A 13,313-nucleotide genomic window follows, 5' to 3' on the forward strand; every position below is an offset into this window, starting at 1 on the left:
ATATTTAGGCCTTTTGTGATCTATAGTAAACTCCCACAATGATGTCACAGTTTTTCCCTCCTCTTACATTTTTATTCAGATACTCCTATCCTAGGATTTATCTATACTGGCCACTTAACCTGTAGCCAGTTAAGAGTATTAATGCTCAGACTAATCTAGGAGTTGGTCACATATTCCATTGTGAACCTATGCTGTTGGCGGGATGGAGCCTACATGGTCCAGCTGGGCCAAAACTGGTTTGTCCCTATTGGACTGTCACCTTACCATCCCCGTCATACTCACCACTGCCAAATGGCCACAGAGCTCCTGGCTGTTGGGGGCCTTTCCTGCAGCCTTCAGGAGAGGCATGTGTGTGACCAGGGAGAAGGAAGGGAATTGTCCCTCTTTCTCTCTTTGGTCGTGTGGGGACCTCTGCTAATGTCAGCATGGGGTTCCATCACAGTCAGGAATTCTCTGGAGCTCTGTGGCTATCAATTGATAGCAATGATACAGGCCTGATTTGTCCTTCTGCTGACAAGTGCAGAGAAAATGTGATAGTTTACTTATCCGAACGTATCTCCTCATATGAGCCAGCTAGATCCCTAAGATCATCTGAAGAGGCCCTGCTCTTGGTCCCACCTACCTCACAGGCGCGGCTGGTGGGGAAAAGGGACAGGGCCTTCTCGGTGGTGGCTCCCCGGCTGTGGAACACCCTCCCCACAAATATCCGACAAGCCCCAACTCTTCTGCGTTTCAGAAAGGCTGTGAAAACATGGCTGTGTGCACAAGCTTTTAATGAGTAATACAATGACGTCAACATGGTCCAATTGAAGGCTGAAGCATGAGGTTTTTAGACAAATGGATCTAATTTACATATGTTTTACTTGTTATAATGTATTTTAATGATGTATTTTTATAGTTTTAATTGATTATATGTACTGTTTTTGTTTTATTATTATGTTCTTGGCATTAAATGTTGCCAACTGTTATAAGCCGCCCTGAGTCCCCCCGTGTTAGAAGGGCGGGGTATAAAAGCTGGAAATAAATAAATAAATAAATAAATAAATAGTGATGGCAGCCTGTATACACAGCAGGTCACACCATTCCATATCGGACCTGGTTATGCTGTCCACAGTGCACTCAAACTGTAGGGCTACTCCAGAGTTTCAGACAAACTAACTTTCCTTAGCATGGGACTAAGCCAGTTTAATCCAGTTTAACTCATGATAAGGACCAGGTGTCCCTGAATTTCATGTAGCCATTTCTCAGTCGGCATGGGCTATTGAGCCCATGTAAATAACCCCTTAGTTTTTATGCTTTAGATCAGGGATGGACAACTATGGAAATGTGGCAGGAACACATTACTTCCAAAGAGGACTTGAAGAGCTGCAGTGATATCCCAACCAAAGTTTATATTCCAATAGGTAACATTATATCTTTGGCAAAGAACCAGGATTCAAAATGGTTGAACAAAATAAATATCCTAATGCAGTGAATTTAATGCTAAGTTAATCAGTTGCAGAACTGAGCAGATGCATTCAGTAGTATTGCTGTATGCAGGATCAGGTTCTCTAATAATCTGTATTTTGCGCCTAATGTTTGTTTAGGAGAAAAACTGTGCAGGAAATCACTCTGTCCTTCACAAAACACACACACATATTAGTAGTAGTAATCAGCCAAAGAAGCCCAATCTTTGGCTTAGAAGTTTCAGGATGCTGACAACTATCATACATTGTAATAAATACCTGGAAATGTTCTGGTGAGTCACAACTTAACTATAAAGAAACTTTCCTTTAGATTAAGTGAAAAGGAAGGGATATGGTTTGGATCATCATATATCTCCTTAATAAACTGGGATATGAATACTCCTTTTGCCTGCAAGGGCAGCACTTTCATTCTTTCCTGTGTGCAAATGACAGTTAAATTAAAAAAATCAATCAGCAACATGGATTATTGGAACTGGGAAACAGTGATTAACAGCTCGAGAATGCTACATTGAATTAAATCAACTTCAGTTTTTAGTTTAATATCTTCACTTTTTTTGAAGTTGATATAGTTTCTCAATTGAGGTTGTGGAAAACAGTATTGCTAGAATTTCTTCATAGTAGTTCATGTGACCAACACAAGTAAATCTTGTGCCAATACACTGACAACTGTAGAGCCTTTTAGGAATAAGTCGCTTTTGACTCTAGCAGCACCTTCCATATGCATGTTCATACAGTCAGGTATACTCAGGAAGAACTGAGTTAATGGAGGCTTAGATTAATTTTTCACTAAATACAGTATTTCTGTATACAGACAGTTCCCGAGTTACAAACATATGACTTACAAATGACTCTTAGCTAAGAACAGGGGTGAGGCAACAGAAAGTGAGAGAAATCTGCCCCTCGGAAGGAAAATTCACTTCTGAAAGAGTTGTCATAGCAAAAAGGTGTCCGAGCTGAAGCTTTATCACCAATCCTTGTTTCCACAAGAAGACAATTTTTGTAAAATCTAGTTATCACAGGGACAGAAAGTGAGGTGAAATCTTTTGAACATGGGTACAGACAGCAAAACAAACACCCTTCCCTTTGCTATCCAAAGCAAAGGTGGAATTGTTAACCGCCTTTGAGTCCCCATGGGGAGAAAGGCGTGTGTGTGTGTGTGTGTGTGTGTGTGTGTGTGTGTGTGTGTGTATGGCTGAAGTTACACTTAAAATGTACTTGTTCCAACTTAAAAACAAACCTACAGAACTTATTTTTCCCTTTTCTTTTGTGGAGAAACCAAAGTCCTCAGTCTAAAAACATATGCTTGGATCTCAAGGTCTTGCTGTGTGAATAGAAATTACACCATTTTCCCTTGCCCTGTGTACAGCTACTGAAAAACACCAAAGCCAAAAGGTTCCCCTAGCCATCTGAAGCTAGCTTGATAGCAGCACAAGAGGAGGTGCAAACTGGAGAAGTGAGGATATAACACACATTCTTGTGCAAGTGAAAGCACCCTTTTAAAATCTTTAAAAGAAGCAACAATTAGAGTCTATCAGCTATAATGCATTTGAAGAGTAATATTTTATGTATCCATAGCTTAAATATTACCTTCACAGATGAGAGCTTTGGTTGCTTTCACAAGAAAGAATATGACACTGTAATTATCTATTTTTGACAAGCTTGAGAATAATGCACACTATTTCTATTGTTAGTTTAACATTCACTTGACATTTGAATTAGGTTTCATGAATTTTCCTCCTTTTCTGTAGCGAAAGATGGCCAGAAATATGACTGGAAGGTTCCATTTTTGCTATATAGAAATGTAACATTCACTTTCTGGACAGTGGTGTGTTTTTTTCTGCAACTAGAAATGTTGGTATGAACTTACTAAGAGAGAAAAATGTTAGTAGGTCACTGTTGTGTCTTTGATTGATGGCAAATTCCTTTTTTCAAAAACCGAATCTATCATTTCCTCCTCTTTTGCTACCATCCATAACGCTCCATTCATTTTGCTAGAACATATGAACATACTTTGAGTAATATATTGAATAATAACATTTCAAAGCCATCAATATATAAAGTTGTCAAAGCAACTGGGTGACACTTCCTGCACTGCCACTTTACATTGTGCTAGTATACTACAGCAAGACAGAAATGTTTCCTGTTTACTTTGGCACGTTCCTCCATTCACACTATGCAAGGTTATCATTTACTTTCAGTGCTATCACCATATCGTTGAATTTCACTGGCTATGTACTCCCAGCTCATCAAAATATTTATATATGAACTGTAGTTGTTCAGAAAGCTTGCATAAAAAAGTGAAAATGGCATAGAAGCAACTACAGATTGGAATAAATGCATACATAAAAGCAGAATGCCAGAATCGTTATAAATGAGTGTTGTGGGTAATTTTTAATCTCTTTTTAGAAAGTGAAAATTCTGCACAGTCCCCTGATACCATGACATGTGTGCACTATTATATTCAATAAAGTTACAAATTGCAAACGTTTTATTAAAAAAATGGAGAAGCCACTGTCATAACAGAAGAGAAGATTGCCTCAAAAAGAACTTTATTTTTGAAAGTTTTTAAATTATCCTTTCAGCTATCTGTCTATTGAATATATTTAATTATTGGGTTGCAAGGTGCTGTTTTTGGACTCATCCAGGTCACATCTGTGACTGCCTTGGTTTCAAGGAAAGATACCAGAGGCCCTGCTGAAGTAACACCCTATCACTGCTTTTTTTTTTTTTTTTTGTAATTTTTATTGAGTTTACCAGTGTCACATTAACAAAAACAACACAAACAACACAAAAATTAAGGAAAAGAGAGAGAAAAAAAGAAATAATAATAATAATAATAATAATAATAATAATAATAAAAAGAGAAGGGTGAGAGATTTAATATATATATATATATATATATATATATATATATATATATATATATATATATATATATAAATAAAAATTACACGAAGAAAGAGAGAAAAAAACAAAAAAAACCACGCACATGTAACATGTTTTGTACTTCCATTCGTCCCTTATGAGAATCTAATTAAATTATATTATATTATGTCTTGTCCTGGTAGAACCTATGTCTTCTAGTCATTTTACCAGTTTCCAATTAAAAAAAAGGAATTAAGTGATATTAGTTGCCATATAATCTCTAAATAAATTCCAGTCAGTCTTATTTGTTGATTGTACTCTATAGGATCTTAACAGAAATGTTAATTCGTCCATGTCTCTAATGTCATCAACTTTTCCTAGCCATTCATCTTTAGTTGGAACGTCTTGTAGTTTCCAATATTTTGCAAAGATAATCCTTGCTGCCGTGGAGATGTATATAAAGATTTTGTCTTCATTTAAATTGAAATTTGTTTCCGAGTCTGTCAGCCCCAATAAATAATATTCTGGTTTCAATGGGAATGTTTTCTTTAATATTTTTTGGGATTCTAAGTGTATCATTTTCCAGTATTTCCTTGTTTCAGAGCATGACCACCAGGTATGAAAGTATGATCCAATATGAGTCTTACATTTCCAACAAGTGTTTTGCGTTTCTTTGTACATTTCTCCTAGTTTTTTCGGTGTAATATACCACCTATGAAATGATTTTAACCAGTTCTCCTTTAAGTCCCATGCGTAGGTATATTTTTGTTTCTTTTTCTATAAGACTTCCCACTCCTCCATACTTATTGGTCTGCCAATGTTTTTGGCCCATTTTAACATACAATTTTTGACTTCATCTGTTGCGTTCATCCAATCTAATAATCTATCATATATCTTAGTTATTTCCTTCTTATCATCTTGGAGGATCTTATCCCAGAAGTTTTCATTTATAGTGAAGCCAATTTCGTTATCCACCAAAAATTTTTGTTTTATTTGGGCATACTGAAGCCAAGTCAAATTTTTATATTTCTTTTTAATTTGTTCCAGAGGTTTTATCTGATAACTATCATCTCTCTTGTATAGAATTTCTTTATAGGTTGGCCATTCGGGCCAACCTAATAATTTCCTGCTGTTTTCTTCTAACGGCGATATCCATAGTGGGGTCCTAACGTACATAAATCTTTTGTATTTTTCCCATACTTTTATTAGGGCGGAGCGGATGAAATGATTCCCAAAATTTTTCTGTCACTGCTTTAAAACTGATCAGGTCTTCAGCCAGAGTAAATCTAGTATATGAGCACACTGATACAGTTCTTAAAATTACTTGCAAGCAACTTGCAAAATTACTTGCAGACATATTCCCTCTCATGCTGGAGATGTCTGTTGCAAAGTGCAGACACTTTCCTGAAATATCCGTAGCAGCAGCTGATATACCACAGGGGGCATGGATTACTCACTAGTGGAGCAAGAGAACAAAGCATAGTTTGATGGTTGGAATATTCTTCCACTTTTCCCAAGAAAATATAGGAATTAACGCATATTAATGTACTCCAAATGGTGATCTCAGCTCAAAACAAATGACCATGAAAGCTGAAATTCATTTATCTGATTGTCCATAGATCCATTCTTTATATTCTTGATCTCATTACATTTTCAGTACTAGAATGGTATATAAACCTGTTGATACAATAAACACCACAGACATCTTTGGATAAAGCCTACATTTCTAACTATAAATAAGAACATGCTTCTGCTTTTCTTACCTTGCTGAACAGATTATATGAAATGTGAGCAGTACCTGTACCTGCAAAAATACTTAACATTTTAAAAGAAAGTGTAGAATTGTTTTGTGAAAAGATAAAATATTCATCCCTGTTTTATAGATTAAATGTTGAAATGCTTCTCATCTTCACTCTGCACCCTCACTTTCTTTAACTAATTCCTCGTTTCCTTTCAAAGTTGAAGTTTCAAACATGTATATATATTTAGGTGTTGTGATTAACAACCTTCTTTAGTATCATTCTCTCCTTAGTTTTATACACACATTTTGTTTTTAAATTATTGGTCCCTTCTTCCTGTCATGCTTTTAATGTCTCTGCTTAAAGGAAACACAGTATACAAATAAGAGAACTAAAAATACTATTCAGCTAAGACAAAGGAATGAATATCATTGTATACAATGTAAAATTAGTTGATTTAAAAATATACATTATATGGAATTCTCCTGCTTACTCCATGAATGTCAGCTTAGGGAACAGTACACACTTTCAAGTATATCTGCCACACCATTGGAAATCAATAGGGCAGCCAGCACACACAAAAATCCCTGTGTATGGTACTCTACATAAGAAGCTCTGTGTAAGGGGTCAGTGTTACATATCTATTGTTGATTTATTTACATAACTTATATGCACCTTTCTCCAGAAAAGATTTCAAAGAAAACAACTACAGAGAGTCATGTAACAAATCCAATTCATGAAATTTCCTTAAATAATATATTTTTAAAGGACATGAACAAATGTATTTTAATTAAATAATAGACATAGGCACGCCCAAGTCATATTGTAAATTGCTTATGGGAAAGGCTGTCAAATTCAAAAATAGTTTACTTTGCAGCAGTAGTTTGCAATTCATGAAACTGACATGCAAAATTTCCCTGGAAATGTGGCAGCAGCTGAATTGTGAAGCCTATATTCTAAAGAATCTGAGATGAAATACTTCTCTGTCTCTCTTTGGGAATAGAGTGATCCCTGGTTCCAAGTGTTTTCAGAGCTATAAAAAATGGAATTCTATTTAAATTTCGTCTAACAATCACCCTGAATTATCATTATAATTCTCTCAGGGCTGTGAAGTTGAGTTAGTGACCTAGAAAACAGTTGCACTATATGTGGGTGGACAGACACACTTCACACTCTATCTGTTAACTGTAAAACAGTTTGAAGCAAGGTCTAGTTTGCTTAAAGCAGGTGTTAACTGTGTTATACCGGGACAGAAATGTTTATCAGCCATGTAGTCAAAACCTTTGAGAGCTGCATCTGTTCAAGCTATAAGAAACCATCATAGTAGTAACCTTTTCCCCCTTTTCCCTTGCTCAGTAACTGTCCTAGAAAATTCAGTACCAGCTCTGGCCTATAACAACATTTAAAAATCGGCCTTAGATACTTTCATTAGCAGGTAAAACATAAATTGATTGAGTTACTGTTGGGGGGGGGGTACTTTGCGGGTTTTTTTCTTACTGATAGTTGGAATATATCTTCTAAACAGTAGACAGTTGCTAGAGCTGTAACCCCAAAAATCTGGTCAATTGATAGTATACATTTTAATCAGTTAAATAGAATTTCCATATATTTGAAAGGGGCAAATAATTCTGAAGCGAAAATATGCTTTGTTTTTAATCTATTGTGTGTATCAATCAGAGGCAAGTAAGAAAAACGTTATTTACCCTACTTCCAGAACTGATTTCTATCCTTCTTCTTAAACTGTGGAGTGATAGATACTGCCAAATCCAAAACAACAGCCTCCCAGTCCGTATATACTATATTATCTAATTTGCTTCTTTTACCTCTTTCAATATCACTGTTCCTAAATGAAGAATGGGGGAATATTTATTTATTTAATTAATTTATATACCGGATTCATATCTCATTCACTAAAGGACACAGCATAGAATATTACCTTTTAAAAAGTGTCATATTTCTATAAGTCTTACCATTTATAAACCGTACACATTGAGTAACATGGCATTACTTGTTATTGTCAAACTAGTCATTCATTACTTTTAAATTATTTAAATTATTCTTTAAAACACAATCTTTCAAGCTTTTAGGAATAAGAAGCAAGTCACTGTTTGCTTTTAGTAACACAGTTATCACATTTGTCTTTTTACAAGTAACTTGACAACACTGGTAATTTAAAAGCTGTTGGTTATAAATAGCATTATTACATTATACTTCCATTCTCTGAAAAATGCAGACCTTTATAGTTGGAGGGATAGGTCTAAATGTCTTGGACAACTTGCCAACAACAATAAGCTGCAGCCTTAACAGTTTCCCCTCTATTTTTGTCAAAGGTCAAATTCTGTAACAATGTAAATATGCTCAAAAGCTGTGTAGCTGTTTTTTCATAAAAGATGAAAAACAGAACAAAAATTGGTGTTCATTTTAATAGACTAAATCAAGCTGCAATTTTTATAATGAGTTCAGTGTTCAAGTGAGCATGATTAAAGGTAGCACCGTACAGCTATTTTTTGTAACAATCTCCTCCACGCAATCAGTTAATTTTTGATCTGAATGTCATTGTATATACAAATAGCCACTGATCAAATGAAGCAAGTTTTTGTGTTATGGGTCTATATCTTCAGAGAAAAAATTGAAATAGCTGAAAAGTATTAGGGGCAAGAGCTCCATATGAGTGGCTTCAAGAACTCTGTATGTATCAGTGGTTCATCACCAAAAAAATGTATAATATCAGTGCAGACAATCAGTTGCAGACAGGAGAGAGGGGCCCATCTACACTGCCATACAATGCAGTTTAACTGTGTTGAAATGTGCAACATACGTCTACAGTGATCATATAATGCAGTTCCAAACTGCATTATATAGCAGTGTAGATGAGGCCAGGGAAGCTGCCTGCAGTTGTTCATTCAGCCCACAGAAAGATAGGGGCTGAATATAAACTTTTACCAAGAAGGGTAAGATAATCTGGTTTTATTGAAGATTGAGATGACTCAGTCCCTAGAAACAACATAACAAAAGACAACAACTTTTACATAGTATTGAAATGCTTTTAATGTAAGCCACTTTGTAGAGAAAAAAAGCAGGGTATAAATAAACATAATCATCATCATCTTGGAAGAGTTTATAAACTGCAATCATAAATAACTTGGCTACTTTAATGTTGCTTATGCTTATATGAGTTCACTAATTTTTAGATTATTTGGAAAGGTATAGGGAGCTGTGGTGATCAAAATTTTATAAGGTTTTTGGGAATTTTTTTATAACTAACTACTGTAGTTGAAAAATAAACAATAATTTCTAAGTTGGAATCCTTCCATCTTTAGTAAAAGTGTGTACGATATCAACTTAAAACAGGTTAAAATAACATTGAATAACATTAAAACTAAAGCTAACTTATTAATTCAATTAAATGCAAGTCATCACATCAAATCCTTATATTAAATCATAGCATAATATTATGAAATGATTAGGTTTAAAAACAACTTAGAGATACATTATGTTTTTGAGCAGAAATATGGCACACTGCAGTCATTTATTTTCTGTCACTACTGCAAAAAATGTTCATGTGCACTGTTGAAGTGTAGAGATTTTTTTTTCCTTTTGGAAATTATTTTATTAATTATTTGATACAAACAATCTAATATATAATCAGAAAATATACGTTCAAAAATAATGGGATGTGTCTAGATCTGTATTCTAATGGCAACTTGTGCTAAATAAGTATAACATACTCTATCATCACTCAAATTCAAAACATTTTCAAAGCAAAATTACCAGCTACTTCTCCCCCCTCCATATCATATACAGAAATCCTAATGTATTTTTTTTAAAAAGAAACTCCTTGCAAGGCAGGGAATATATCTTCATGATTAAGAGAATTTCAGAATATGTCTAAACACATCATGTTTAGATATTACATTAATAAAAAAAAATAACCCCATAAGAATGGGAACAGGCAATAAGATATTTTCTTGTGGTTTGAGCTTTTTGACTGTTTTACACACACCAGTGCAGATAACTATAACTATAAAAACCAAGTTTACATACATTGAAAGATGTTTAAAGTTATAGTCACATGTTTCATTAATATTATTCCAACATATTTATCCTTTTCAGGAATCACTTATTTCTAATTTTGTGACATTCCAGCTTGTCCAAATAGCATTACGTATTTCTTTTTCTTTAAATATTTTTTCCTTTCCCTCTTTTTTTCTTTTCCCCCCTTCCCTTCCCTTCTTTTCCTTGACAACCACACATAATACCTTTTCTGAACACAAACTTAACGTTCACATATCAAAGAGTTCTGCCATAACGAGATTATTTCATGCTGCTGAAATTTCTTTATTGAGGCAAATATGAATAAATTCATGTTAATAAAGGTTCAAACAGCAACTGATTTTAAACATATATTGTACAAATTTGTATTTGGAGTATCAAGACATAATAATTGAACATAAAATTACTGAAAATATTTTTGTATAACATTTTGTATAAAATTTGACATTACTGGAGAAAAACAACTGGCTTCTAAAGCATCTTTTATGACCAATGAGAGCATATTATTTAGATCTTGTTCAAAACATGCTGCTTTATTACATGTTTGGATTTGCATTATTGTCTCATTTTCTGTGTGAAATCTCTTAATTGGTACTTTCGTACTTTCAACAGGCCATGGCGCTGATGTCAAATGTGTTGACTGGCATCCCACAAAGGGATTGGTGGTTTCTGGAAGTAAAGATAGTCAACAACCAATCAAATTTTGGGATCCAAAGACTGGCCAGAGCCTTGCTACACTGTAAGTGTCTGGCTCTTAGAAAATGCTTTTTTATTCATACAACAGATGTAGATAGCTTGGTATTGATTTAGAATAATGTTGCTACAGCCAGCCCACCACATTGGCTGGGGTTAGGGGCACAGGACCCCTGAAAAAGTGTGGGGAGGGGAATCAAATAATAAAATGGCTATTTTGTTAACTTGAGGGAACACGTCTCTTGAAATCTCTAGTTTGTATGGTCAACTTCTGCTGGAACATACTGGAGGACCTAGAGATTCCTAGAGAGGTGTTCCCTCTAGGAATCTCTAGGTTCTCAAGTATGCCTCTGCAATCAACTTACGTCAGAAGTTGACCATGGAGTCACACTGGAGGACCTAAAGGTTCCTAGAGATAACATCTTAATCAGGTCCTCAAATGTGGAGGGCCAACTGGTAATTGCATTTAGAATATTTTGTAAGATGATTGCTCCATCATTAATCTAAGTTGGTAAAAGGAATCAACACAACTTGCAGTTTCTTAGTCACCACCCAAGGACAAGTGCATTATGTTATACTGTTCTTAGAATTTGGTATGAGAATTGGTTTCAAAGGAAAATGTATTGAAAAATAAAATAGATATATTCAAGATCAAAGATACTTTTAAAACCACAGGAAGCACAGTGTAACATGCTAGGTTTGTAACTGGAAATCACTTGAAAATTCTAGGTAGTTAGCAGATGGCAGTAAGATGATATGACTCACCACATTGTTGTGGTCTGAGTTATCACAGTGAAATTAGAGAGACCCAGATTCATATTCTAGCTGCTGTGAAGGTGATATATCTTCATATCACAACCTAATTACTGTACAGGATTATTGTGAGTATGACACAATAGTCACGTTCAGAGGAACCGTATATGCTGCTGTATTCAAAAGGAAAGGCAAAATACAAACCACATAGCAATTAATAAATGCAGAGTGCCTGTTTGTATGATGGTTTAACAACAACAAAAATAGTATGCCAGTAACAGCATCAGTGCCACATTCAGCCATTTTTATGTGCAGATTCAGGTTACAGCAGAAGCAGTTTAGGCAAGACACTGGAGATCCTGTTAAGAGATCTCCACGTCTATTTAAAATCCATACATGATCATAGATGGGATTCTGCTGGGACCATGGCACTGGAGCAGAAGAGTTAATCCTTTCTCTTTTACCATTTCCTTAGTGTACTTTTCTCCTGTAACCCCCCCCCCCCCCAAATTTGCAATTGTTGTTGCTGTTGCTATTAATCCAGTTAAAGAAATCGTAAAGGTACATATATTTTCTCAATTGGGGAAAAAACAATTGGGATTATATTAGGAAGACAGCATTCGTGGAAAGAATCCATCCCATTTTACGTTGGCTTAATAAAGAAGAAGGGGAGAAGGGAGATGTGACACCTAATCATAGTTCCCCTAGATCACTGATTTACTTTTTGAAAGAATGCTAAGTGAACTGCTAGATGCTTGTCTACAGGTGAAAGAAGTGTCCTGGTTAGAGCACTAACTTCAGTAGACACATTTTGGTCTATATTAAAAATCTGTATACACCTTTGCATGACATTGAAGAAGATCATTCATGCTTCTTTCCCTGGTTTAATGTGAGACAGGACTTTACCATTTTAAGGCCCCTTGTACACTGCCATATAATCCCGATTATCAAAACAGATAATCTGGATTTTATATAGCAGCATAGAAGGGGCCTTACTCGAAGTGAAAAGCGACATAATTTTGAGCTATATCCAAATATAGGTTTCTGCTATATACTCAATTCTGTATAATTACTCTTATTATTTTTCCAGACATGCTCATAAAAACACTGTGATGGAAGTCAAATTGAACTTAAATGGCAACTGGTTACTTACAGCATCTCGTGATCATCTTTGCAAACTCTTTGATATTCGAAATCTAAAGGAAGAGCTTCAGGTGTTCAGGGGCCATAAAAAGGAAGCCACAGGTTACAATTATCTTCTGTTAACTTTCTGAGCTTTGGTTGACCATTCATGCTATTTAAAAACAAGTTTAAAGACCTCCTGGAGCTCATGTTGCCATGGGATTCCAATTTCTGTGATGCCTAGTGCATAAGAAATGCAGCTGATATCGCTGCCTTTGCATTAATCATTTTACATTTGAGTAGTGTGAAAGCAGTTTTTTCATCTTGCTAAAAATTACAGTCATTGTACCATATAAATGGTCACTTGTTATCCTATCTTAAAGCAGCTAACATTATTCAAGATTTTAGCTTTGCTGTTTTGAATTCTCTCATGCAATTTCTTTATGCCCTCTAATAACCTCTACTCTGTTTTCACCATACATTTTTTCTCAACCTTATTGCCTTATGCTATTTTATTTGTCACTTCCAGATTCTGTGAATAGTCTCTATATCCTTCCTTTAAGATTCCCAAGATGTTTTTGATCAAAGCTAAGGACCACTTCTCTGTATGCAGCAAAGGAGA

At 35.1% G+C, this 13,313-nt stretch overlaps 1 protein-coding gene across 2 annotated transcripts in view; it reads left to right on the plus strand.

Moving 5' to 3' along the window:
* wdr33 (WD repeat domain 33) overlaps positions 1 to 13,313 on the plus strand; it is a 66,300-nt gene that overhangs the window by 30,857 nt on the left and 22,130 nt on the right. For both annotated transcript variants that reach the window (XM_003218388.4, XM_016992141.2), the window contains exons 9-10: positions 10,736 to 10,862; positions 12,660 to 12,814. In XM_003218388.4, coding sequence (XP_003218436.2) covers positions 10,736 to 10,862; positions 12,660 to 12,814 — 282 coding nt within the window. The remainder of the gene's footprint in view (positions 1 to 10,735; positions 10,863 to 12,659; positions 12,815 to 13,313) is intronic.

This window comes from Anolis carolinensis, chromosome 3, assembly GCF_035594765.1.
Source record: "Anolis carolinensis isolate JA03-04 chromosome 3, rAnoCar3.1.pri, whole genome shotgun sequence".
NCBI lineage: Eukaryota > Metazoa > Chordata > Lepidosauria > Squamata > Dactyloidae > Anolis > Anolis carolinensis.